Source organism: Strongylocentrotus purpuratus, unplaced genomic scaffold, assembly GCF_000002235.5.
Source record: "Strongylocentrotus purpuratus isolate Spur 01 unplaced genomic scaffold, Spur_5.0 spur5_scaffold_6, whole genome shotgun sequence".
In the NCBI taxonomy this organism is placed as follows: Eukaryota; Metazoa; Echinodermata; class Echinoidea; order Camarodonta; family Strongylocentrotidae; genus Strongylocentrotus; species Strongylocentrotus purpuratus.
This window is the reverse complement of record NW_022145612.1, coordinates 27,936,811-27,964,053: the sequence shown is the minus strand read 5'-3', so window position 1 is coordinate 27,964,053 and position 27,243 is coordinate 27,936,811. Positions and strand designations below refer to the sequence as shown.

The 27,243-nt window shown below is 37.7% G+C and overlaps 2 protein-coding genes and 1 pseudogene across 3 annotated transcripts in view; all 3 read left to right on the top strand.

Moving 5' to 3' along the window:
* On the top strand, positions 1-6,487 carry LOC115929864 (annotated as a pseudogene).
* A 2,891-nt stretch (positions 6,488-9,378) lies between these two features.
* On the top strand, positions 9,379-18,353 carry LOC755194 (endoplasmic reticulum junction formation protein lunapark-B-like). 2 transcript variants are annotated; one of them, XM_030972824.1, is made up of 9 exons: positions 9,379-9,521; positions 11,273-11,502; positions 11,692-11,750; positions 12,408-12,448; positions 13,789-13,924; positions 15,195-15,326; positions 15,928-16,092; positions 16,551-16,655; positions 17,310-18,353. In XM_030972824.1, exons 1-9 carry the CDS (start codon positions 9,495-9,497, stop codon positions 17,588-17,590), a joined length of 1,176 nt encoding a protein of 391 aa, XP_030828684.1. In that variant the 5' UTR covers positions 9,379-9,494; the 3' UTR covers positions 17,591-18,353. The 2 variants fall into 2 exon arrangements, with proteins under 2 accessions (XP_030828684.1, XP_030828683.1); XM_030972823.1 differs by having other exon boundaries at positions 17,307-18,353.
* A 5,067-nt stretch (positions 18,354-23,420) lies between these two features.
* LOC583644 (molybdenum cofactor sulfurase) overlaps positions 23,421-27,243 on the top strand; it is an 11,718-nt gene continuing 7,895 nt past the window's right edge. Inside the window, exons 1-3 of the mRNA XM_030999946.1 lie at positions 23,421-23,526; positions 25,615-25,771; positions 26,228-26,977. Coding sequence (XP_030855806.1) covers positions 23,484-23,526; positions 25,615-25,771; positions 26,228-26,977 — 950 coding nt within the window. The 5' untranslated portion in view covers positions 23,421-23,483. The remainder of the gene's footprint in view (positions 23,527-25,614; positions 25,772-26,227; positions 26,978-27,243) is intronic.

Here is a 27,243-nt window from a genome sequence, read left to right as displayed (position 1 = left end):
ACGGAGTCAGTTTCAGATTTGAATTTTGAGTACGAAAATGGCATTTTGAAGGTCAAGTTATATGTCGCAGATGAAAGAACATCTCTCAGACTATCTAGAGGAATTTGTTAGAGGTTTGTAGGATCTAGGATAGTGGAGATGGGAAGGAAGAAAGAAAGGCCTTAAAATGGACAAGAAACGCACAAAATGGCGCCTGGACGGTTCTGCATGAATATTTTGAAAATCGAAGAATGTAGTGACCTTGATAAGATGTTAGAGACCATGCCTATGAAATTTGAAAGGAAAATGACATGAGGAAAGCACCTAACTAGGAATAACAAACACTACGTGCAAAACGAATGGGATTTCTGGACGATAAGGAGAATATTAATGGGGCAGAATGTGAACGAAAACAAGGCAATGACGAAGGTCGTCATTGCAATGACGAAGGTCGTCATTGCAATAAATCTCTTATTCTGTGTGACTATAAGCTATTGAGAATGACATTGATGTTTTTTGTCTAACTGAAAAATGGCTACGAGAAGAGGATAATGTTGTAATATAGGGGAAATAACTCCACCCGGCTTCTCGTTCCTCGGAGCCTAATTGTCGTCGAAGAGGAGGAATTGGGATTCTCTCTAAGTCAAACCTCAATCTGTACCTCTTCCCAGAATTGACAATGGATATAATACAGTCGTTTGAATATGCCATTGTATCTGACAGATTTTGCCAAATTAACTATAGTGCATCAACATGGCTGATCGTCAACGAAACGGAGTTAAGTCTTTTGTCAACTCCGTTTGTTGCAGCGGCAGGTAGCTAGTGAAAACGAATTCGTTTAATCAAATATTAATGTAAGCATTACTTTGTTATTCCTGGCTCATTTTTCCTGATTAAGGTGTTATATGAAAGGGCAGAAAATGAACTTTCTAGAAATGTGATTTCTATTTTCTTTAAAATTCAGATACCACCCTGAAAACGAAGATTGTTGTATTGGTTCTGAAAGTACGAGAGCTTTGGAAACCTCTCTAAATGGATCGCTTCAAGTTGCCGACAGACAGTGAAGTTCAGAAGCTTCAACTAAGTCTTGTACCCTCGATCCGATTCCGACCTGGTTGTTGAAGCAGCATCTCACACCTATGCATCTAAAGTTGACAGCTATTATAAATCAATCTTTGTCGTCGGGTGTTTTTGCATCTTCGCTTAAGCTATGGTCACAAATCAGAGCAGCGACCGACCGATCAGTAGCCTGCTCGGTCCCTGCTGGAATTAAGGCATCGCCCAGCGATTAGGTCGGTGCCCGGGCAGCGACCGCCCAGGCACCGAGCGTATTTTGGGCGGCGAGTGAAAAGTGAGCAGGCGCTGCCCAAATTTTAACTCCGCGCTAAAACTCGCCGCTCGGCCGCCGAGCGGGCTACTTTTGGGCAATGTGACCATAGCATTAGTGGAGCAATGATATCTCCTGCCCTCAAGAAGTCCCAGGACTTTGGTTTGGAATTTCTTTTTGGCAATGATGGTATTAGCGTCAATGAACTTAATTTGAGGAGTGGGGCGTATATATTATATATTAATATACGCCCCTAGAACTTATATTCATTAAACATTCAGACTTTTTTCCTGCCGACAATAGTCATTAAGGTAATGTGATTGAAAGTCAAAATCTAATTGTCTGATAGTGCATAACGGTCTGGGTTTTTTTCCAATTAATATTGTTCAATTAATTCCAGCTTTTTTCAATCGTATTGTGCATTATATATCGATATCTATTCTTTAAAGCTATCCCATAATTTCGATCCACTCAACAACCCCTCCCCTCTGAAAATAATTGGCGCTAATAGGTCAGGCGCGGATCCAGGGGGGGCCGAGCGGGCCTTGGCCCCCCCCCCCCCCCGCAAAAAAAAAGAGAGAAAAAAGGAAAAGAAGCGAAAGGAGAAAGGGAAAGAAAGAAGAGGAAGAAGAAAAGAAAAGGGGGAAGAAGGAGATCGGGGGCCGAAAGGGCTTTGCCTCCCAGGCTGTTGACCCCCCCCCCCATAAAACAAACAAGAGAGAAGGAAGGAAAGGGAAAGGAAAAGAGGAGATACTGGCGTACTGATAGGGAGGGGGGGGGGGTAGTGGAAATCAAATTCAAACGTGGTTTATTTCTAATTCCACAACGGTGGATTACAAATAATGCTGAAATGACATCATTTCCGAGATTTTTCCGAGATTTTTAGTAAATTATACGTTTGTATGTGTTTGTTCAAAAATGACAAATTCCTAAATTTGCAGCCAGGCAAAAAATGTGATTCTTGAGATTCCTCCATGTCAGGGCAGGAGGTACGGTGGGGATCGGGAGCCTCGAGCTCTTCCCCCCCCCCCCACACATTTTTTGAAAAAGTATATTAAAGAGAAATAAAATAGAATGAGAGCAAGAAAGAAAGAATAGTTAACTGCCAGTGTTAACAAATAATGAGGCATCAAAATATGCTCATCTGACCGTGATTAAATGCCTAAAACCCCTAAGCTTCCGTGGGCTCTGCCCCCTGGATCCCACCAAGGGCCCTATGGCGGGCCCTTAGATGCTCATCTGACGGTAATTTAATGCCTAAAACCCCTGATTTGGGGGGCTCCGCCCCCTGGACCCAACGCCAAATAGTTACCTGCCAGTGTCACGAAATAATAAGGTATACTAAAAAAAATATGCTCATATGACCTTAATTAAACGCCTAAAATCTCTATGCTTCCGGGGCCGGCTTCGCCGCCGCCCCAGACAAGGACTAACAATCGAGAACGGTACAGCGAATCGTCTTTTTTCTCTATAATCTTATGAAACGTGAAGCTTCCGCGCTTTGCGCGGGAAGTGGGGGAACCTGAATTCAGACAAGAATTCAGAGGCGAGAACGGTAATACCAATCTTTTATGATTTCATAAAACGTAAAAGCTTCCGCGCTTCGCGCGGGCTGGAGGGGAGGGGGGGGGGGACTTAATTCCGACGAGGATTATTTTCGAGAGCGGTACAACGAATCGTCTTCTTTCTCTAATGATTTAATGAAAATTAAAAGCTTCCGCGCTTCGCGCAGGAGGGGGAACCTGAATTCAGACGTAGATTAAGAGTCGAGAACTGAACAGCAAATCATCTTTTTTCTCTCATAATCTTATGAAACTTTAAAGCTTCAGCGCTTCGCGCGGGAGGGGGGGGGACCTGAATTCAGACGAGGATTAAGAGTCGAGAACGGTACAACGGATCGCCTTCTTTCTTCAATAGTTTAATGAAACGTCAAAGCTTCCGCAAATCGCGCAGGAGGGGGAGGGGGTAAACTAAATTCAGACGAGGATTAAGAGTCGAGAACTGTACAACGAATCGTCTTGTTTCTCTAATGATTTAATGAAACGTAAAAGCTTCCGCGCGTCGCGCGAGAGGGGAAAAAATAAATTCAGACGAGAATTATTTTCGAGAACTGTACAACGAATCGTTTTGTTTCTCTCATAATCTTATGAAACTTAAAGGCTTCCGCGCTTCGCGCGAGAGGGGGGGGGGACCTGAATTCAGACGAGGATTAAGAGTCGAGAACTGTAAAGCGAATCGTCTTCTTTCTCTAATGAATTAATGAAACGTAAAAGCTTCCGCGCTTCGCGCGGAGGGGGGGGGGGGGAGGGAACTGAATTCAGACGAGGATTAAGATTCGAGAACGGTACAACGAATCGCCTTCTTTCTTTTATAGTTTAATGAAACGTCAAAGCTTTCGCGCTTCGCGCAGGAGGGGGAGAGAGGGGGGAACTGAATCTAGACAAGGATTAAACACGATTGTGCCCGCCCCCTACCTGCAACAATGAAACAAATTTTATATAGCAATTCATTGAGAGAAAGATGTATTTTCGCTCGCTAGCTAAAATGGGTATAAAATCACCCTAAACACAATATTGTTCCCGCGCCCTGCATGGGACAATTGAACCAAGTTTAAGTGGCAATTATTAAAAAAGAAGTGATTTTTTTCTTGCTCGCTACACTAGTTTGCAAAAAAAATGAAATTAACGTCGCTAACAAGTGAATGTTCCCACCCCAACTTGCAACAATACCAGTTTATATACCAAACGTTACTTAAAGATTTTTTTTTGCTCGCTCGCTCGCTCGCCAGAAGTGAAAATTAGCATCGCCTTTTTTGTTTGTTTCGGTCGCTTGCCCCCCCCCCTGACGGAGTACCCCAGGTACGCCACTGATAAAGAGTGACAGATTTCAAGAAGATAATAAAGGGAGACAATTTCTAAATGAAAGAGATGTATTTAAAAACTAATAATAAGCGGTATAAAATGAGTGAAAGAATTTGAAAGGAAGAGATGTACACATGTACATTTTGAGAAATAACAAGTTTCGCGTCACCCTTATCACAAATTCATTACACAAATGTTTCCCTTTTTTGTTAAAGAGAAATTCATGGACATTTTCGTACTGTACTATATACCCGCTGATATTATTTGTCTTATTAATTCCAAATGAATTATCTGGTCATTCAGTTTTCAGAAGTCGATTGGTCTTAAAAGTTCTGTTATTTTTTTTAATACAAAAACAAAAATCACCATCACAACTGCCACCACAAGACCTATAATCATTATCATCATCGTCGTCATCATCATCATCATCGTCATTATCCTCATTATCCTCATAATTATCATTATTAACAACGCCATCACCTTCACTTGTTATTTTGATTTCTTTACAGACACAAAAAGACAAGTTTTGAAACAGTATGTGGTTGTACCAGATAAGCCCAATGATTTATTTATGTTTGTATTATGCTTATTTTCTTTCTCTCTCTCTCTCTCTCTCCTCTCTCTCTCTCTCTCTCTCCCATCCCAAATCTGGTGTTCATTATTTGCATCAATGCATTAATGACCACGGTGACCATATCCCATGTTAACTTCTGTTCTGCAATGTGCAGCATGTCAACGTTGGACCCATGCAGCCCCCACCCCTATAGCTTTAGCGCATCCACGGGAATTTTTTCCTTGCTACTACAGAATCGATATCAATCTCTCTTGGTTGTGTGTTCGTCTGCAGTTCTTGTTGGCAATGGACAGCAGGGTTAGTTGATTTCCTATTCGCCAGCCATTGTAGCCTCCTCTTTCCCTGTCCTCATCAATACTGCTTTCTTCATCATTTGGTTGTGATTGATTCAAGTCTGTTGTCATATCATGGGAATAAACTTGGTGTGGTGCGTCAAGGTTGTTATAGTCATCCAAAATTATCCATTCGTTTTCGACGGGTTGGTCAATAATAGCACTCGATGATGGCGGCAACCTGCTATGTCTTCGAGTGGTCATCCTGGTTTGGTCTAATCTTTTGAACTGTTTTGATAGACGAACACATACAAATTTATTATTATAGTAAAAAGCAAAGACCTACAGATTTCGTGAAAGAAAAGTATCAAATTTGTTAAATTGAATCGTTTAATTAAAATGCCAAAGTTATGTTTAACTAGAAAAATTATTTTATAAAATTTCTTCCCGCCTGAACAGTCTCTACTTAAAAAACACGGTTATCTGCGAATAGTCATTTCTAATTTGTGAACTACAGTGTGATTGTTATTACATTTTTATAACTTTTTACATTCACAATCCCAAAACAGATTTAACGATTATTGTCTAAACCACAATTGTATAAAGATTCGTGCCTCGAACATATCAGGTTCAATTTACTTTCTAGTCAAAAGATTTCTTCAAGAAACGAAGTTTGAATAAGCAAGGGGACAGGCTAAAAAACAAACCTGGAAGTATCCAAAATCTGCCAGTTGTGTATCGTTGTCGTCACCTTCCAACTCCTCGTCGTCCTCCTTCTCCTCTTCCTTTCCTCCTCCTCGTCCTTCTCCTCCTCTTCCTCTTCCTTCTCCTCGTCCTTCTCCTCCTCTTCCTTCTTCTCCTCCCCGTCGTCCTTTTCCTCGTCCTCGTCCTTCTCCTCCTCTTCCTTCTCGTCCCCGTCCTTCTCCTCCTCCTCCGCGTCCTTCTCCTCCTCGTCGTCCTTTTCCTCGTCCTCGTCCTTCTCCTCCTCTTCCTTCTTCTCCTCCTCGTCGTCCTTCTCCTCGTCCTTCTCCTCTCTTCCTTCTCCTCGTCCTTCTCCTCCTCTTCCTCCTCCTCCCTCTTCCTTCTCCTCGTCCTTCTCCTCGTCTTTCTCCTCCTCGTCCTTCTCCTCCTCTTCCTTCTCCTCGTCCTCTCCTCCTCTTCCTCCTCCTCCTCCTCTTCCTTCTCCTCGTCCTTCTCCTCCTCGTCCTTCTCCTCGTCGTCATTCTCCTCCTCGTCCTTCTCCTCCTCGTCGTCCTTCTCCTCTTCTTCTTTCTCCTCGTCCTTCTCCTCGTCGTCCTTCTCCTCCTCTTCCTTCTTCTTCTCCTCCTCCTCCTCCTCCTCCTCCTCGTCCTTCTCCTCCTCGTCGTCCTTCTTCTCGTCCTCGTCCTTTTCCTCCTCATCCATCTCCTCCTCGTCCTTCCCCGTCAAAGACATCTCTCCATTAGTCTGGATGTCTTCAGACTCTTCATCGTAGAATTGATGGCTCTTCAGTGATGCAACCACTCTACTGGCATCCCTTTGGATGATGGACCGGTGAAACCTGTCACGGGCCAGTCTAAGCTGTGTCATCTGAAGTTCTGCAATATCCTGTGGAATAACATATTTGAAAGGTAACGATAACTTATTAGAGTTATCTTTGAAAAATAGCCATACGAGCACTTGATTAATTAAATTGTTCTTTTGTCAAACTTACGATTTCTTACGATTACTTACGATTTGTACAAGTCTGTGAGATATGAGAGATTTCAGGTCGGCTTTTCTTACTTAATCATCTTTTTAACCAGTATTATCTCCATTTCGCGTGGGAAATAAGCTCACTGTTTTGACGTCCCCCACCAAAAATATTCATATATAAAAATGGGAGAATTATTGAAGAGTGGGACGAGAGAGTTTAAAAAAAGTTGAAAAATAGAGTAAAAGAGAAAGAAAGGGAGCGCCAAAAAAAGGAGGAGGTAAGAAAGAAAAATACAGAGCAAAGACAAAGAGAGAGAGAGAGTGTAACAGAAAGCTAGGTAGAAAGAGGAGGGGGAAAGATGGATAGTGACACTAACAGAGATGAAGAAAATAATAAAGAACAAGAGATTCGAGAAGGGGATAAAGGTACATACCCTCAGAAGTTGCATTCGACTTGCCAGAGCATAATCATCAACTGATTTCTCCGTTGTGTTTTCGTCATCACAACTCTCTGTTCGTCCGTCCCCCAAATCTAACGCTGCAACGGCATCTCCTTGGGAAAAATATATTAAATCCTCTTACATTATCAAATTATAAAATAAGTGTAATGTTTGAAGTTATCGGTTTAGAAACCTTTATAACCCATGTATAACATGTTTTTTTGTTTAAAGATTAAAAGAGAAGCCCATGGGGATTCACGTTCTCGATTTGTTGACATTATTTTGTCCAACTAATACCAAATGAATAAATTGGTCAATCAGTTTTTAAAGGTTGATTGGTCTTAAAAGTAAACAAATATTTTGAAAAAAGGGGGTGGGGACGGGGACTTCGACTATACCATTTGCAAGTTTGTGCAAGATGAATATTACTATGGGAAATTATATTTGTTTTAAAAAAAATTGATAATAAAACTAAAGGTTGGGAAAAAAATAATTTGAATTGCCTTTTTGTTGTTGTTGCTGAGTTCTACTTTTTGAAGAAAGAACCATTTCCTTGTTAGTAGATATAAAAGTTGTATACGAATATTATTATATCAGGAGTGTCCCCTTTCTTTCTCCCCCGGCCCCTCACCCTTACTCTTTGATTATATTTCTCTCTCCAACCCAATCCTCCCCATTTGTACTGAACTATAATTCAATAAGCGTTTATATATCTACATCATGAGCTTCAAATTGTCAAATTGTATTTCCTACCGTTCCCAATCCTTTCGAAAGATTTACTCTCTTCGACGATGTCCAGCTTGAATCCAGTACTTTGTGATTCATCAATGTCGTCGAAGACGTAGCCGTCCTCTTTTTCATCCTGACGATGAATTGGTTTGCTGCGTATGCACCCCATATTTATTTAAAGCAAACAAAGCAAATTCGAATACTAAGTAAAGAACTCAATATACCGATGATATTCGCAAGTGATTGAATAAAACACTGGTCATACAGTAAGTAAACAAAGTAATCACCATACACACCACGCGAAACCTAGCGCATTCTGTATCTGACGTCATAATGCATGCGCATCCATGCTTATGACATTTTAGATGATAATGGTGTTGTAAAAGAATAGCGTTATATTTAAGCTTTTAGCCAATTTCTTACCCCTCGAAGATCAAGATGATTTTTATTATTAATGTACCATTTTATCATCAGTTTTGCAAATTATAATACATTATCACAATGGATGGAATAGTAAATTATCAAAATATCACACTGAGAGATGTTAGTAGAAAATTTTGGATTTGGTTAGGGCATCCTTTCAGAAAATGTTACAGGGGATATTCAAATAAGTCGATGTGGGAGGGGCTTCGTCACCCTGAGCAATGTTTGGTGTTTTGAAGTAGATAAGGCATTTCACGATGCATAGCAGTACTGTTCATAGAAAGCAATTCATATTTAATAATCTGCATAATATTATGTTCCTGCTGTGGATAATGAGAGACAGGGTACTCTTCTCACCAGTGAACAAGAAGACTTATAAATGAATTGTTGATTATTCAATACTATAACAATAGTTGTTTTTTCCCCTATATCCTCTTTTGAGGTTGGCCTATTTATGCCATTAAAAACATTACATATCAGCGATGCACAGAAGCCTAGAAGTAGGACATTGACCATGCAAGGGGAAGGGGGAACATAATATGACAATTTTCCCCCATATAATCATGCAACGCTTAATCCTGCCCATCATGCATTTTAATCTTTCTAAAATATGTTCTCTTTTTTATGCTAACATAACGTGCTATACAAAGGGGTGATATATTATTCAGATATCTTGCTTAGCCTATAAGCTCGTCTTGGTCGAGATACGATAAGACGCCCAGCAGCTACAATTCTCCATCATGTGATATATATGGGCTACACCGCGCCCCATAAAACAAAATCAGATCAATCCTTTGAGACGTCTTTTTTTAAAATTATTATTATTTTATTATCATTACTATTAAAAAATAAAAAATAAATATTTTATTTGTTTGTTTGTTTGTTTCATTTTTGTCATTCTTTTATTTTATTTTTCTATTTTTATTTTTTTGTGCTTGCTTGCTTTTCAAAGAATTCGGGAGTGAAAAGGCACCGGGAAAAAAAAAATCCTCAACCTGCCCCTGCTATATTTTCACCATTTTCTGCGCTCGAGCTCGCGATCGCGCAGTGCAAAATTGAATTGCGCGCCACCTTGTGACAAAAAATCGCAGAAGCCGACAGTTTATTGCCACCAGAAATTTCTAATCGACTGATCATATTTTCAATTAAACGATCCACTGGCCACTTACAATATTCTTCACGTTCTCTATTTTCCGGGATCATAATTGGAGGAAAATGGGGGCCATCTTGGCCAAGTTCCGGGTGAGTTCATGGCCGGTGATAATGTATTTAGGGGCATAAATGGGCAGATTGAATTTAAAGACTTTACTTTGGTCCCATACATTTAAATATATGTTAGTGGGTTTCTCTTAACAGTGCTTAACTTGTTGAAGTGAAGTGAAGTGAAGTAAAAAAATAACTTAAACATGTATTGTCAGTCAAGGTCATAATAGATGGTCCTGTGGTTTTGGATGGGGACGTGGGATTAATCATTGCGCAACAACACATTCCCTGTGACAGAGTCATTCATGATTTAATTTTAGAGTCTAATAGACCAGTAAACTTTACTAATTAATAGGGTGTCTGAACGATTTTTCAATTTTCAATTTGGGATCGTTTTTCACCATTTTTGTTTGATATTTGAATTAAAAATGTAATCAAAATAATACATTTCAAATTTCAAGTCTCGCCGATGTTTCTATCAAAAGATACAGCCCCTTCAAAACGCTGAAATATTCATAGCATTTTGCTCAGAATCGACGAAAAAGACGTACACGCAGAGTTATGTTGTTTTGCTAAATTTAGCCAAACAGCTGTATCGCGCGATATGCAAGCGTATGCATATCGTACGCAAGTTGCTCAGCCAATGCGCGACTTGCAAGCTTGAGCCACGCTGTCTCCGCGATATGTGCCATTGACTAGTATGGGTGGCCGTTCCCGCCATAGAACCCGGAAGTGAATACACGTTGTAGTCAATGGCAATATCGCGGAGACAACGTTGTCTCCGCGATATTGCCATTGACTACAACGTGTATTCACTTCCGGGTTCTATGGCGAGAATCGGCCACCCATACTTTCATTCACTATAAGCGCACATGTTACGATGTAACCATGGTTTGGACTGAGCGGAGCTCACGCCTCCCTAATTAGCTGATTCCAAAAATGTGGGAAGGGTATTTTCAAACTGTTATAACAAATGATCCCTTGGGGCTAGCGAAAAAAAAAGCATCTGGATATTATCCATACGTCTAGCCCTGCTTAAGCCGCGGGGGCGCAGCTCAGGAAAGTGGCAAATTTTGGAGCTAGGATGCAAACAACATTTCAATCGCTGTTTTGACCAAGATATTTTTAGAATTCTGGGAGTGGCCCCCTATGGGGAATATGGAGAAAAACCTGCTCTTTCATATGACACCTCATTTATTGAGTTTCACCTTCAGGATCATTTGTTATAAAGGTTTGAATTTCAAATTTTTTCATAAAATCATTGACCAATTTTGGATGGTCGCGCAATGCACGTAGACCACATAGGGAAGCATACAATCTCTATGGGAAGGGTTTTAGCACACAACATTGGGTGCGCGATCAGACACCCTACTAATAAATTGGATTGACCGGGTTTTGAATTTATCAGCTTGCAGTTTGTCAGTTTGTTAATTTTACAATCTTTCACTTTACATTTTTATTTTTCAATTAAAAAGACGTCTGGCTTTTCTTGTCAATTGAGGTCTAACTTTTAACAGTTTAAATCTACATGAAATTGTATTTGACGACGGCACTAATGGAGTAATGGCATGCCAAAATTTTACTGTTGTCAGTGTTGAGCTGTCTTACTTTTAGAAATTAACTTCCTACCTCTAGTCTACAATAACATTGATTGTATATTGATTTGATAAGAAAATCAACCAATTTTATTTTGAATTTAAAAAATATAAAGCTCACTAGATCAACTCAGATTTTAAGTGTTTTAATTCATGAATGATAAATGATCTGAATCATGATTTGTCTTTAAACAGAAAGGGAAGACTACAGTGGAGATATTGGAAGGGATCGATAAAGACATCGACGGGCTACTTCGATCTAAGCGACGTAATGTCGAACTGGAGAAGCACTATATGGGCAGCTTACTGCTCTACTCGGTCATTGGATACCTGATAATGGCACTCTTCTTCTATTTCCTCTACAATGCTACGACTTGGCTACAGAGAGTTGTTCAGATTTTACCACTTCTTCTCTTTCCCTTCTTGTAAGTACATAAATTAAACAGTGTATGTGATTGTGATGATGCCTAGGACAGTCTTGTCATATTCATTGATTGAACCTTAAAAAAAAAAATTTGAGAACATGGAATATCACATAAGATATTGGCAATCAAATAACTTTCTATTACAATTAATGATTATAATCTTATGCATTCTTTTTACTTTTCATGCAGAATTTGGCTGATACGGAAAGCGTTACATTGGTACTTTGTGAAGAGGATCGCTAAAAATGGTAAGCATAAACATGTGTTGAAAGAATCAATCATAGGCCCAAGCCGACTTGGGACTTTGTTGCAAATTAAATGCTGTACTAGTGTAGAAGAACACCAGAATTGATTGAAGCAGGATCAGATTTACTTAGATTAACTAGATTACCCAATTCAGGGATAGTACTCTGACATTAGTTTGGGGATTCCATGTTGAAAATAAGATTAAAAAATTATTTTCCTATCCTCATGTGTGATCTGCCCTATCCGAGTTCCAGGTAATACAAAAACTTATTAGGAAGTTTATTAGAAAGAACTAAGTGTGAATTCTAAAGCCCACCACACTACACAAACTGATTTTGGAATAATTTGCAATAGGACTGCAGTAGCATTAGAAATGGACATTAACACTTGTCAAATCTTAATGACCGAAGATCTGAATAGTCATGATTAAGAAAATCTAAATTTCAAGGGATATCATGCTTCTTTGGAAGAGGAAAAGCTATACCAGCTCAAAATCATAGTGACCTTAGGGCAGTAGTACCATTGTCTATGATTTGAAGCAGATTCATCTTTTATTTTGGCTAGAAAATTTCAGTGCACTAAAATCCTAATGTTGGTAATCTTATTATTTAGAAGCTAAATCAGGAAAATGATGTTTGTTTTGATTCCTCTTTCTCTAGATCTTGCCCTTGAAGAATTGAGGAACAAGAAAAAGACCGTTGTAAGTTGATGTTTTTTTCTTCGGAATCTCAAATTTGCAACTTCATTTGTGGAGTAAACAGCTCAGAAGTATTCATTTGAGTTGAATTTTGCAGAATCCCACGAAATTTACACTGAGACAATGTACATGTTGATTAAAGGAAATAAGCATTAAGGCTGCGACGAGTACTCGAATACTCGCACTAGGGCTGCGACGAGTAGTCTAATGCTCGAGTACCCGCACTGTTGACAACTGCTCGAGTACAATTTCTCGTACTCAAATATTCGACCGCAATTTTTTATTTTTTTATTTTTTAAAAATTATTTTAAAAAAAAAAATCAAACAAAATCACGGTCACCTGGCACAATCCAGGCCGACGCTTACCCGTGCCAGGGAGAGCGCCTGCCGCTGGCATGGTACCGTCAGTAAAAATGTTTCCGAGCTCAATCACTTTCAAACTCACCACTCAGAAACTGGGACCAAATGTCCGGATTTCTGTTTGGACTCGGAGGAAAATGGATTATTCTGCCATCTTTGGTTTTAAAACAGCATTGTTTACTGTTATTATTATTATTATTAAATCGGCGCCTTCAACTGCAATTCGAAGTAAAATCATGTGAGTTTTCGGAGACGGACCTGGGATACTGCTCCCGTAGTATGGTGGTGGCAACAAAACAAAAAAACAAAAACAAAAAACATTGCGTCCCAAGTATTTGAGTATTCGCCTGTAAGTCTGGGAGTGTACTCCAGTATCTCATTACACGGTTAATAAGCATAGAGTTCAACATGCATGTATATATGTGTGTGTCGATGTTTACACCGTTTGTGATACAGTAAATTTTCAAGAAATAGCCCATTTACTCCATCCATTATCAACATTCAGAGTCACATTTTGCCATTTTCTTTTGAAATAAAGTTCCATTCCTGACCTCGACTTAAATAGAAGGTTAAGTTCTGGGAAGAGGTGACAAATAATTTGTGAGCGTTATCATCTTATTATGCAAGTGTGGAAGAACATCAGAAAAAAATATTTCCCTGAAAAGCATGGCTCGTTAAATGCCTTAATACTCTCAATATGACACGTAACAGCATAAAACTTGGGGCAGATTTTTATGCCACATTTTTGTGTAGTCCCATATACATCTTTCTGTGTATAATTTCATATAACTTTACCAACACTGGGCCAAATTTTTATCATTTTGATGATTCCAGAACCTTGCAATACACACCACATGCTAGATAATCGACCTTTTTTGATCAATTCCACAACGTTTCTTTCACAATGCAATCGCATGACCAGAACTCAACTTTTTTTAAAAACTTCAACTGCATGCACATTGTTAATGTATATATTCTTGCAGCTAGAGGATGTGAAGGAAAACGAGAGTTATAAGAAAGCCAAAGAGATCCTTGAGAAGTTTGACCCCAGTGCGACCTTGCCACCTCTGACCCCCGTTCAGACACCAGCACTTGGGAGAGGACAAACACCAACACCAGGTACATCAGGGGGTGTTTCACAAAGATCCTCAGTTGAACTTATCTCTAAGTTGGACTTACCAATTATGGAAAGCCGTTAGCATCTTTGAAAATATTTCCTAAAAGTTATCTTAAAAGGCATAAAATGTTGATTTAAACCATTCATATTTTCTATTATCAAGGAGATTTCATGTTCTTGATGTGGAATTTATGAAAAGTCTAAAAAACTTTAATTTTTGCTTTTGAATATATTTTATTCTAAGGCTACAAATGGCTCTCCATAATATTTACGTGCAACTTAGACTTAATTTTGACTTAGGATCTTTGTGAAAACCCCCCCTGTATTCCATTTCATCCATCTTCCCCAACTTACTCCTGTCATATTACAAAGCATCTTGTGTATTGTGTATTTGTTTGCTGTTTTAATTTGTTGAAGAGACAATTATTTCAATCAAAGATCTGTGTTATCTTAGATGTGTAAAACTCATTAAATATGAAGTCAGCCCAGATTTGTGTGTGTGTGTGTATGTATTGGGTTTTTTCCAGACGTCAATATCTGAAAGACGTGACTCAGTTTTGAACCTACTTCCTCGTCTGAATCCTCGGCGTCCTGCCATCTGTTTTTATAGCTATCAAAAACACAAAATACAATTTTATCCTAAGGATAATTATCTTTCCATATTTTTAACTCATTGCCCATTTCAAACCAAATGCATGGAGCTGTTATGTGTACAAAAACCTGGAAATCGTAAGTAGAGCGAGGAAAACTGCAGTTACTTTTAGAGTAGCTTTTATCAGTGGCAACTTGTATGTCCCTAAGATAGGTAATAAACTCTTGTCTGAATGTATCAAAGCTCCTCACAGAAAGTTGCTGCTGTATAAAAACTTGTATTAAAAAACAAGAACTGAAGACCCATCTTTTTCCACAGAGCTAGTCGTTTTACATTGAAGCACTATGGTACTTCATAATGTATAGCGCAGTCTAAACGATGATTATTATTATTATTATTATTATTATCATTAATCCTCATGTGTGTACAGAGTACAGACAACATGTATATCATTATTATATATTGATTTTAGTTGTATATACAGCAGAAGGTAATACAATGCCAAACCATTGATCTAATCAATAGCAGACAGTCAACCTAATTTTCCTCATGATTTTATACTTTTCTTTTCTTTTCTTGTCTGATTCAAACAAATGGATTGTGAGTGAGTGGAATTAATTTTCCCTTAGCTATCATCAGTGTTGAGTAAATCTTTTTGTTTGTTGTTGTTGTTGTTCTAGCTCTGCGCCAGAGACCATTCAGTGCAAGGGGCAGGGGTCGCGGAAGAGGATCTCCAAGCATGACCCCCATGCGACCTTCAGCTCGTCTAGGGAACCAACCAATGCTACAATCACCTCAAGCTGCGATGATCAGTAAGTCCAGCAAGAAAGAGGGAGAGAGAGAGAAAGAGAAAGAGAAAGAAAGAGAAAGAGAAAGAGAAAGAGAAAGAGAAAGAGAGAAGAGAGAGAGAGAGAGACACAGACAGACAGAGACGGAGAGGGGGGAAAAGGGGGGGGGGGGGGCAGGGGGAGGTAGGGTTAAGTGTACATTTCAGATGCCATGTACAAGTTTAAATGAAAAGTAGTTTGTCTTGTTTATGACAGTTTAAGTTTGAATAGACAGCTGCCAATTCTTTTATTCTTTCTTTTTTTAAACAATTTTTTTTTAAATTAATTTTAAAAAAAGGGTTAACTTGGAGTACACATTGTATCATCTGGTGAACAATGAACACACTGGTTTGACCTTAAGACTACTGTAGTCTGATGGTATTTTTTTGTGGTAACAGACAGCAGCATTGTGGTCCGGTAACGTGTACTGTCTTAACTTTAACATGGAAGGCCCCCTTTTCTTTATTTTTGACGAGAGGGCACTGATGTCCAGGATGGGTACTGGGTAGGTCAAAACACATGAAACCAAGAAAATGCAATCATATACACTGAACAAAAAAACCCGTCTTGTTCTTGTTGAATTCAGGGTCTCCAGGTACAGTCAGACCAATCCTATCACAAGAACAGACTACCTTTGACAAGTTGGTCGGTTACTTGGTTGGGGACGGACCAGGGAGCAGGTATGCTCTCATCTGCAAACATTGCTATTCACACAATGGCATGGCTCTACAAGAGGAATATGAATATCTTGGTAAGTCCTACTGTTATTCTTATATGAGTTCATGTTGATTGTTGAAGGTGGAAGCCAGATGCAACTCTAAATCAAATTTACCAATAGCCTTTATATGTCATTTTTGTTGGTGTTGTTGTAGTTGGTGGAAAGAAAATGTTGATATATTTCTATTTTGAACAGGAACTACTTGTCTCAGCCAAAGGCCGTTTCTTCAAGTCTATTCATATTAAAAATGTGTAAATCATCTACACACATTTACACACACATAAATGATGAAATGATAGACCAAGGAATCAACACATGTAATCTATACAAATCAATGAATTCATCATTTTACATAAGAAATCTATTTAATGAAAGATCTTGTTTTCTTTACCATAATCTTTCAGGTCCAGTGCACCTTAGCTTCCTAAAACACCTTTCTGTGACAGTGTTTACCGGTAGTAATAATGTCTTTGATATAATTTTACACACAGCCTTTAGGTGTGCCTACTGCAAGACCTTCAACCCGTCTAAGAAAGTCCGACCTAATGCTCCCAAGCTTCCTGAGACACCTGCTGTTGCATTTGGAGCAAGACTTGGTAAGACATTGGTTTTTAGTCATATAGCAGAACATGGATAGTGTTCTCAATATGGCATTTCATATTTGTTATGTCCAATGCCACCCAGGTGATGTAAATAGGGACCGGTTGGAAGGAATTCCTTGAATGCTATGAGCACCGAAATTGGTAGCCTAGCAGAGCCGGGGTAATATTGGAGCGCTTTGAGCACCTTGCAGGGTGGATATGTGCACTATATGAATATCCAATATTATTATTATTATTATTATGCAATCATACATGTACCTTTTTTTCCCGGTACCTGTCATTGTTTCATTTCCCTATAATCCTAGTGTGTTGAGCTAGCACTGTATCCATATGTAGGCATGTCTGTATGTGCTTCTTATTTAACAAATATGTGCAATCATTGCGACATTGACAATAAGTTAAAAAATGAACCAATAATTTCTCACAAAAGTAATTCTTTATATTTATTCATGATCTCCAATTGTTTATTCTTCTTGAATTTCGTCCATCAAATCTTTAGGTTTCTAAGAAATCATTAAAGGATATGTATTTCTTATGAAACTTCATCTTTCTTTGACGACTGATTTTAACTATTAAAGTTGGGATGATCTCAATTTAGAATTGGGCATGATTTTAAATGTATTCCCCATCTCTTTGTGTCTTCAGTAGATCCCGAGAGAAGAGGTTCTGGCTCCAATGCCAGTGGAAGTGAATTCAGCGGGTCTGAGACGGAATCTACCTCCAGCCACCAGAACCAAACTGAAGAACCCACTACAACAATGGAACCATCAGCAGAGGTACAGAGCACAGAGGAAACTCCTGTAAAGGAGACTATCGAGAAAGAAGAGGAGACTATCGAGGATGAAGCGGGAGACCACATTGATGTTACCGAGAGTACAACAGAAACACCTGAAAGGAACGAAGCTCCAGAAGTAGAACAACTCAGATAACATTTTCTCTTTTCTACTTTATACAGTTAACGACTCAATTATTCATACCCTTACCAAGTTTTGTAATTTTTGAAGTATGTGAAAAATTTGTTGGTCCCAATTTGTTTCTTGGGAATGTGACCTATTAGAGCTTACATCTAAAAGTGTTCAACAAAGGGCCTCATTCAACCGGTCCACCTTTCATTCTTGAGATACTGAAAAGCACAAAATAACAGCAAATTTACAAGGGGTGTCAATAATTGAGTTGTTAACTGTTTATGTCTGTTCATTTGCTAGTTTATACCAACGTTACTTTCAGAATGCCTGTACATGCGCTCAGTGTACAGTATTATTTTCCTATTACCTTCAGCCTTTTCATTTTACAAGTCACACATTATAGAATTCAGACAATATTAATTCAAGGGGTGGGAATTAACAAGATACAATGAAACCTGTCTACAAAGACCAACCAAGGGAGACAAGAAAAGTGGTCTTTAAAGGCAGGTGGTCTTTAAGTACAGGTTCCTTTAGTACATGTTTCAATGAGAAACCATTTTCAAGGGGGAAAAAATGTGGTTTTTGTAGACGGGTGATCTTTCTATACAGGTGGTCACTAAAGCAGGTTTGACTTTACATGATGATATGTTAACATTTGCTATGATTACGTATAGGGAGACCTTAGATGGATTGTTGTATTGAATTCCTTAAATCTTTATAGGCAGGTGGTCTTTATGTATAGGTTCATTTAGTACATGTTTCAATGAGAAACCATTTTCAAGTGAAACAAAACAATGTGGTCTTTGTATACGAGTGGTTTTTCTCTGCAGGTGGTCACTAAAGCAGGTTTGACTGGATATGATGATATGTAAACATTTGCCATGATGTCATATAGGGAGACCTTAGATTAAATTGCAATTTTTTGTATTGAATTCCTTGCAATCCTTCTACACCTTTTGTAGTTTGGCAAATGATATATACCGGTGTATATAAAGCCATATATGAAAGAGCATTAATTCCATTTTATCTCCTTTGTGATATGTACCACAATTGGGTGTATCTGGGGGGTGTTTCACAAAACTTGTCATCAGTGACAAATGACAATTTTTGTTATAAGCTACTGAAATCCTTGCTTCTGATTGGTTATCAGTAGATTTGTCACTGATTTTTGTCATTTGTCAGTGAAAAAAGGCTTTGTGAAACAGGTCCCTGGATGTTCAATTAGTAGTCATGTGACAAATTGGAAGATATGTCACAAATATGGTATTGTTTATGAGACTGGTTTTGACACAGTTTAGTATTAACTAGCCGCTGTTCATGATGCTATGGTAGAGGTTTATTGTATTCTTCTCAAAGTCAAAGGAATCTCACGTGAATCCTACCCATTCACAGATGATGTTGGAAACTGGAGGTTAAATACCAGGCATTTTTTAATTTCTTGAATTTTTTTTTGAATGAAAAGCATTTGGGGATATAAAAAAACAGTAGCTGCGTAACAAAGATCATATTTATAGCGGTACTCAGTATCTGTGTGTTATAAGATATAGAAGTGTCAAGCATATATAGATGATATTTATATATAACACTGTGGTTTACTGCCTAGTATTAGTGAATGAGCTTAAAGGGAGGTAGTAGTCAGTTTCTGTGTCACAGTGTGCAGTAAGGTCATAAGTTGCTGACACCAGACTTGGTGGAAATGCCATTAATGGGTGTACAAGTCTGCAAAGAGCAAACCGTAGTTCCATCGAAACATACCCGAGTCTCTCAGAAAGTCTTCGGTTGAGGGAAATGTAAGTAAGATAATAACTTTTCCATATGGGGCGATTGGTCGAAAATGCAGAGCATAAGATAAGGCCCGTTGGTCATAAAACCGAATGCTAATCCTAATGTTATTGGGTTTACATCCAAGTGGTGTCAAATTCCCCATAAGAGCCTACTACTATGTATCTTTCAAAGGGTTGATTACTTAATGTTGATACGTTAGCTATCATTTGTGTCAACCTAACAACTCATTTCTACTTTGAGAAGGCCAAATATTTCTAACAATCGACTTCAAAATTTCTGATGAAGGACATGTACAGAAACTTTTTTTTAAGGTAGGGGGGGGGGGGGAGAAAAGGTTTACCAACATTTTTTATGACCAACTACAAGTGTGCTTCATATATTCCAAACAAACATTATTATAATACACTGTATTACATTGGGAACATATTTCTGATTTGCTTCTTGATTGTTTCTTGAAATTTCAGTGTAATAGGAGTGCCTTTTGCCATGTTATATGTTTTGGTAAGAAATATCATTAAGTCAAGTCTGATTTTCAAGATTTTCGTATATGTAGATGGATATTTTTATTTCATTTTGGGGGGTTCAAATTCTGTTCAGATCGTTAAAACCTCTTGTGAGAGTGTATTTTTATCTTGTGTACTATTCAAAGGCATGAAGAAAAATGTCAATTTGAATATCAAAATTCATATAGTATTATAGTACAGTATGATTTTTACAAGTATTGCCTAATCCTTTTCTTTTCTCCTCCCTCTTTATTTTTTTTCATTTCTGAAGTAGTTAATTTAATCACTAGCATGAAAATAATTCACACCTATGTAAATGAATTACAACACACCGAAAGGCCATTGTTATTCATCTTTTTTTAAATGCATTACTTTCATTGTCAGACTATAATATTGCGCAGATGTCAAATACACTTGCCTGAATACATTATGTATGTGCTTGGAAATTGGAAAGTTTTTGTGTGCTTTGTAGAATTGCCTTATCAAGGAAATAATGCATTACGAATGCCCCTCTTCTGACACACAAAACTTTGTTACTTGTAATTTTAGTTTGCCTGCCTAGTTACAAGTGAATAAATGAGACATGTACATTTACTGTCATAGCTGAGCGGTCAGTGGTTAGATCTTTTGACCGAAGATGCAAACATCATGGGTACGAGTGCATATCCTTTGGCATGATATACAGTTAAATCTGGTACTCCGTGACTGGCTTTGCTAAATGGTAGGAAACTTCCTACTGAATGTGGTACATGCATGTTTGGATGAATCTGATGAATTGGTAATAATACATTTTTCAAGCGCTCAAAGACGGCGATGTTAAGCGCTGTAAAAATCCAGGTTATTATTATTAACATCATTATTGTTCTCAGTAAGATTTAAACACCAAAAATGTACTCCATTATTTTTATTTTGTGACAGTGCTTCATTTGAACTTTATTATCATATGTCTTTGTGACAGTTGTCATTAATGCCAAAATGTCTTAATGCAGATTAAGCAACCATACATGCAGTTCACAGTACTTTCGTAGGAAGTACGGTAGATTGATGAAATTCAAAGAACTTCAAGTAAATATTTTGTAAATGTTTTTTTTCCTTGACCTTTTCAGTATTTTTTTCATAAATACATTTGTTCCATTTTAATTTTTTTGATAAATAAAGCAGTTATTTTAACTTATCTTAAACAGGAGAGAGTGTCAATAAAATACTTATTTTAGGGTTTGATGAAAAGCTCTGAATAAGCTTACGGATTGGTACTATTGGATTGAGGACTTCAAAAAAAGAAAAAAGATGATCTAATCATGGCTATTTCCCAAAAAATTATCTGTGTCATCGCTGAATTTGCCACCAAGAATTGCCATACGTTCTTGCAATTAGATTTAAGGGGCAGTAAATCCATGATAAATAATGTCTTCTTTCCATTGCAATATGTATTTATGTAACTGATGTTTCCTGTTTGTTTATTTAGTTTGACCAAATCAATTGTCGATGTTCTTTTGCCAAACTGTGCTGAAAATATGAAATTGCAACTGAAAATTTTTCCCAGGATTCCGTAATGAAGAAAAACATTTTATGTTTAGACAGCTTTAATTCATCACGAACTATAAAATGAAACGTCATTAAACAATCCTATTTGGTAATGTGTTTCCCAATGCTAACCTCCATACCAAAAATAACAAATGAACATTCACAGTGACTTCAAAAGTTTGCTCAGTGTTCAACAGTTTTCAAGACATCCCACATTTTCAGAACAAAATACATGTTTTGTGTCTCTTTTGATAGATGTTGAAATGGGGTGTTTGTAAATTGAACTGTAATGCATTGATGCTGAATGCGCCTGTATATAAACATGTTGAAATGTACAAAGGAAAACAATTGTTTATGAGGTGTACCAGTATGTAACTATTAAATCAAATTATTGAAAGTTTATAATGTAGTCATTCATGATTCAAATGTTGAATAGCTTTTTCATCTGAAGGGTAAATGTTTTTTGTGCATTTTTGTCTCGTCATGTAAAGAAAGTGTTTTTATGAGGTTTCTTTTGCTCATTAAAATAATAGATTAAGAATATGATGAATTGTCTCATTTGTTTCAATAATATATTTCCTCCAGTCTTAAAGATTTAAGAACTCAGATTGTCTCTTTCAAGGTAATACAAAATTTTGGGAAATTGTGAAAATAGGCTGGATAGTGATTCTTTACTATGTTGATATGTTTGGATGCTCCTGTGGATGTATTATAAGCACTAGAAAATTAAGCCCCTAGAGCACTTCTGCTTAGTAAAATTGAATAACACTGGTAAATTTTGATAAATTTCAAACAGCGCTTACGGCCATACAATTATAACTGCGACCATGAAAATCTCAGAATATGTAGTTGGGATATATAAATTTCCAGACGGAAATAACCAATCGGTCGATGTTACTCAAGAAATATTGTTTTATGGCTTAATTAATATCTCGAACTTGAGAGGGAGCTATACAACATAAAGAGTTTATTATTTACAATTTCATGACTTTAGACTCAATTTCAAATGCGACAACGCGATCCCTGAATATTGTAGGATGGCATATACGCTTCAGATATGTTCATTGGAACCAAATTCATGACCCCATACCAAAACTTTGTATTACCTTTAATACATGCTGATGTATTTTTTAGTATCAGTAGTATAGTATAGAAATGCTTTCATCATCTTGATATAGTATTTGAATGAAAAACTTTCTCCAATGTATTTATAACTGTTAACATAAAACTCTCCATACAAACAGATTTCTTACCTAAAATTGTATTAAGTCATATGAAATAACATGAACAAATAAAAAATAATAATTAAAAAACATATTTTGAGAGAAGAATGGAATTCGGATTTGGTTGACAGTAAATCTCCCGGCCTGGAGAATAATATTATGTGCGACTTTACTTACTTACACCATTAAACTCTAGATCTGTATGTGCAGTTGATTAGATGAATATAAGATATGTAATCATATACCTGTAATCTTATATCAACAGTCATATAGTTATTATACTTTAAAAAAAAGAAGAAAAGCATATATGCCTTTGTTTAGATGATTGGAAATGGCTATAACCTGTCAACTCGCACAATTAAGCAAGAAACATGAAAAAGAGACAATCAATGGGGCACAGGGAGAGGGCCAGTTGAGGGGGGAGGAAGAGGGAAATTAAAGAGAGAAAGAGAAAGAAAGGAGGGGAGGAGAAGAGAGAGGGGGTTATTAAAATTAAAGAGGTGGGTGGGGCAGTGGGGAGTAGTAAAGGGGCGTGGCGCACGTACCCGTTGCTGGTATAGGAATCCCATGGCAATCGATAATCTTGATCATAACTGTAACCCAAAATGTACCCCGAACCCTAGCCCAAATCCTAAAGCACATATGCACTAGACCTACTAACATTAGGTATTGATCAACATTGATTCATTATTAATAGCATCATTGAGTTACTAGTCCGTCGACTTTCACTTGCTATCCTACGATTAAAAATGGGCTGGGTCTCGACTGTCGACAGGGATGGATTGATTACGCAACCGTTTAACGTGTTTACTTACGGTATGTGAGAGTTGATAGGATCGGAGGCGTTCCCAACTTCCCACAGTAAAACAGACCTTATTAAGCATGATTTCCTCAAATAGAACAGACGAGTTTCCTCAGCTAAAGAGTAAGTAATAGCTGCCTTGATAATTCTTTTATTATATCGTGGAATGTACCGAAATTTAACATGTTTTTGTGATCCTCTTGAGAGGCTAGTCCCATTCGTTGAAACTCATGTGGTGAAAATTTTTCCCATATCATACTTTTTGGAAATCGGTAAGTTCTATGGCAGAGTGTCATGTTTGAACTTGAAGGGCAGTAACATAGACTAGTACGTTTCAGTATTTCTTTGGAATATCAGTATCATACATGTATGTCCATTACTAAGAATGTTATTTTCTCTTTATGCAAACATTAGAAGATGAAATTGATAAAATAAATAGAAAAATAGACCTAAGCCTGAAACTCAATGTCAAATGTCAATTTTTAGTCTCTAGACAAATTCAGAATTCGAATTTGATCTAGAATAATGAAAGAATTCGTTTCATATGTGTTATATATTATGTTTAATTAATTTCATTTTTAAAACCAACATGAACTAAATCTAAGTTACTTTCCATTAAACCCAATCAGTGTTTAATAACGTAAAACAAACTTGTGATAGGTCTACTGATAGATTGATCTAATTTTCTTGTGATAAAATTGATCTTTTTCTATGATCATTATTTGATATGAGTAATAACAAGTATTTATTTATAACTGTTGTGTAATAGATACAAATTTGCCTTGTTGTACACTTATGGGTGGTTACAGCCTACAGGCACAAAGAATAGGAGGAAGATTTCCTGATATCTTTTCCACTATAAACTGAGAGTGAGACAGTGGAAATATGCACTCCAGCAAAGCATAGAGAGTCAATGCTAATATGTATTGACCTTTAGCGCTGTACTACATGCTGAGAGGCAGCAATTACACACAATACAAACACTGCACGCAATTGCACACTAATGCACACAATTATGAATACGATATAGCCGATTGGCAAGTTTGACACTAGACTCACGATTTGAATTTTCAAAATATTCTTTCTAACATCGGTAAGTTGAAAAGATTAAAGTATTTTAATGCTATTTAGGTGTCATCAATTGTCACTAAAGTACCGATTTTGATCGAACTCAGTTGAGTTTCAGTGAACAGTGGTGTTTGAAATGTTGAGAATCAATAGAACAGTTTTTAATACACAGCTGGTAATGCAGTAGACAGAAATAACCATCTGATTTGGGTCATTTCTTTAATAAAACTGACATTTGTTGTCATTCCCCAATACAGATGGTAACCCAGAGATCTCGTACCGTGGGGGTGCCTATGAGCATCTTTTCGTTCACGACATTTTCTTCCCGATTTTCTTTATTTAGATCTAATTTTCTGATTTCTAAATCAGATGTAAATTAGGTCGGTCTATATATCTCCTAATTACAGTTTTCAAAATTTACTAACCTATCATAGAATGTGAAATTTTCAGACTTACTTATATGAATTATCCAATTTGTATCTTTGAACTGTGAAACGGTACGTTCATGCACGTTCATGCACTCGAACATAGAGCTATATGACCCGGCGGCCGATATATATTTCCGGGTCAATTCCTACCAAAACATAGCCAATGGCCAATCAGAGCACTCGTTTCGTGTGAGTTTGTTGGTCAAGCCGGGCTGACTCGTACGTAGCTACGGTAGCTATTGGACGTTCGAAAAGAAAAAATGAATATTCATCAACTAAAACCAAGACGGATAATGTTGACGACGAGACTTTCTCGGATTAATCATTAATTTAGGATCTAAATGAGGAAGCTATCGTAAGTCAAATAAGCTATATATATGTTATTTTTAATTTTTATTATAATTGCAGCAGTTATGAGGATGTAAAGAGTGAAAATCTTGTTGCATATCTCATTCATCGCGGTCCGGTCGAACCGAACCATTTGTTCTGTACAGTCCTGTACAGTCCCGATGGGACATACTTCAGTCTCTATAATCGGAGGTCTAGTGGAGCCAGACGTAGTCTCAGTGGAACAACCGACGATTAGAGAGACTGAAGCTTTCGGTCTAGTAATGCAGCTACATGTATACATGTGTGGAAATAAGAGCATTGTATTGCAAACTAAAATCAATTTTAAATAGTCCCTTATTTCATCCTCTCTCGTTATGCCCCATAGATACAGTGTATCTAGATCACACAGGAGCAACACTTCCATGTTCCAGTCAACTAGATGGCTTCAGCAGAGACATGAGAGAGAATCTGTATGGTAACCCACACAGTCGCTCGTCCAGCAGCAGTCTGTGTACTGAAACCATCGACCAAACCAGGTTCAGGTAATTTGCATAAAGAGAGGTGAAAGGTCACCTTCTAAAGTTGAATGTATATCAAAACAGCTAGCTTGTTTTACTGAAAATTTACAATTTGAATGTCTGCCATGTTTGAAAATTTGAACTAAATTTTGAAAATTGTCTATATTTTCTTGATATTGGAATCCCCCCTGAGCTTTCTAGAAGCAGACTTTTTTGTAACAGTTTACAGTTGTAGGTCAACACTTATATAATTGATTTAAAAAAATCTTTTAGATTTTAATTTTACCATATTCAAAGAATTATTGGAAATGCTATTGGTATAAGGTATTCTTGAAGTTTTTGTGTGTTGGTTATACATGATCAAGCATGTCATTGTTTCTGTTATGTCATGAATGAAGGTAGGGAGTTGATTCATAATTTTTGTTATTTAATTGAATTCATATCTTTACTGCTTCAGACTATTTTTCATAATCTTTGCAGGATATTGAAGCACTTCAACACCACACCGGAGAAACACACTGTTATATTTACATCGGGATGCACCGGGGCCCTGAAGCTACTTGCCGAATCATTCGACTGGTCTGGCTTGAAATCATGCCACCGGACGATAGAATCATCATCAACTGACAGCCATGACGGGAACGAGGTTGGCACAAAGAAGAGAGGGATGTTCTGCTATCTGCAGGATAACCATACATCTGTGGTTGGGATGAGAGAGCTTGCTCATGATAAAGGTGCTGATTGCCTCTGTTTGTCTAAAGATACCATGGAAAAACTATGCACCGTTAATGTGTCTAGTGTTGATAAGATTAGCTCTCACAATGAGATCAACGGGACAGTAGATGATTCGGAATGCAACTTGCTTCCTAATGGGCTGTTTGCTTACCCAGCACAGAGTAATTTCTGTGGACACAAGTACCCTCTGCGATGGGTGAAGAAGGTTCAAGATGGCATCCTCCATCACCAAACCGGTTGTCGTGGTAACTGGTACGTGGTATTGGATGCTGCAGCCCTAGTCAGTACATCTCCTCTAGACCTCGGCACATGCGATGCAGACTTTGTGACAATCTCCTTCTACAAGATGTTTGGATTTCCGACCGGTCTCGGAGCCTTGATCGTACGCAATGATTCCGCTGGAGTGTTAGTGAAGGAGTATTTTGGGGGTGGTTCTGTGATGGCATATTTAGCCAAGGAGAGGTTCAGTAAATCAAGAACAGAATTGGCAGAGAGGTAGGTTTTCTTGGAATCAATTTCGGGATAGAAGCAAAAATTAACCTCAGATAAATAACTCCACGATAACTGTAGGAATGACAGATTGCATCTAGGGCAATTTTTTATTCTTCAGAGAATAGCTAATGCAACTTATATGTATGGCATCTATGGTATAGTTTACTGCACACAGGTCATTGTCTTAACAGGGCTCCAGGGTAACAGTGTTCTAGATTTACAAGGAAATTATCAAAGAAAGTGTTCACAACATTCCATTATATACATTT

Bases quoted from the DNA above. Each gene is read 5' to 3' on its own strand.
- LOC755194 (XM_030972823.1), top strand. From the start codon at position 9,495: ATGGGGGCCATCTTGGCCAAGTTCCGG. The intron at 13,925-15,194 runs GTACATCAGGGG...TTGTTGTTCTAG, and splicing joins AGGACAAACACCAACACCAG to CTCTGCGCCAGAGACCATTC. The intron at 16,093-16,550 runs GTAAGTCCTACT...TTTTACACACAG, and splicing joins AGAGGAATATGAATATCTTG to CCTTTAGGTGTGCCTACTGC.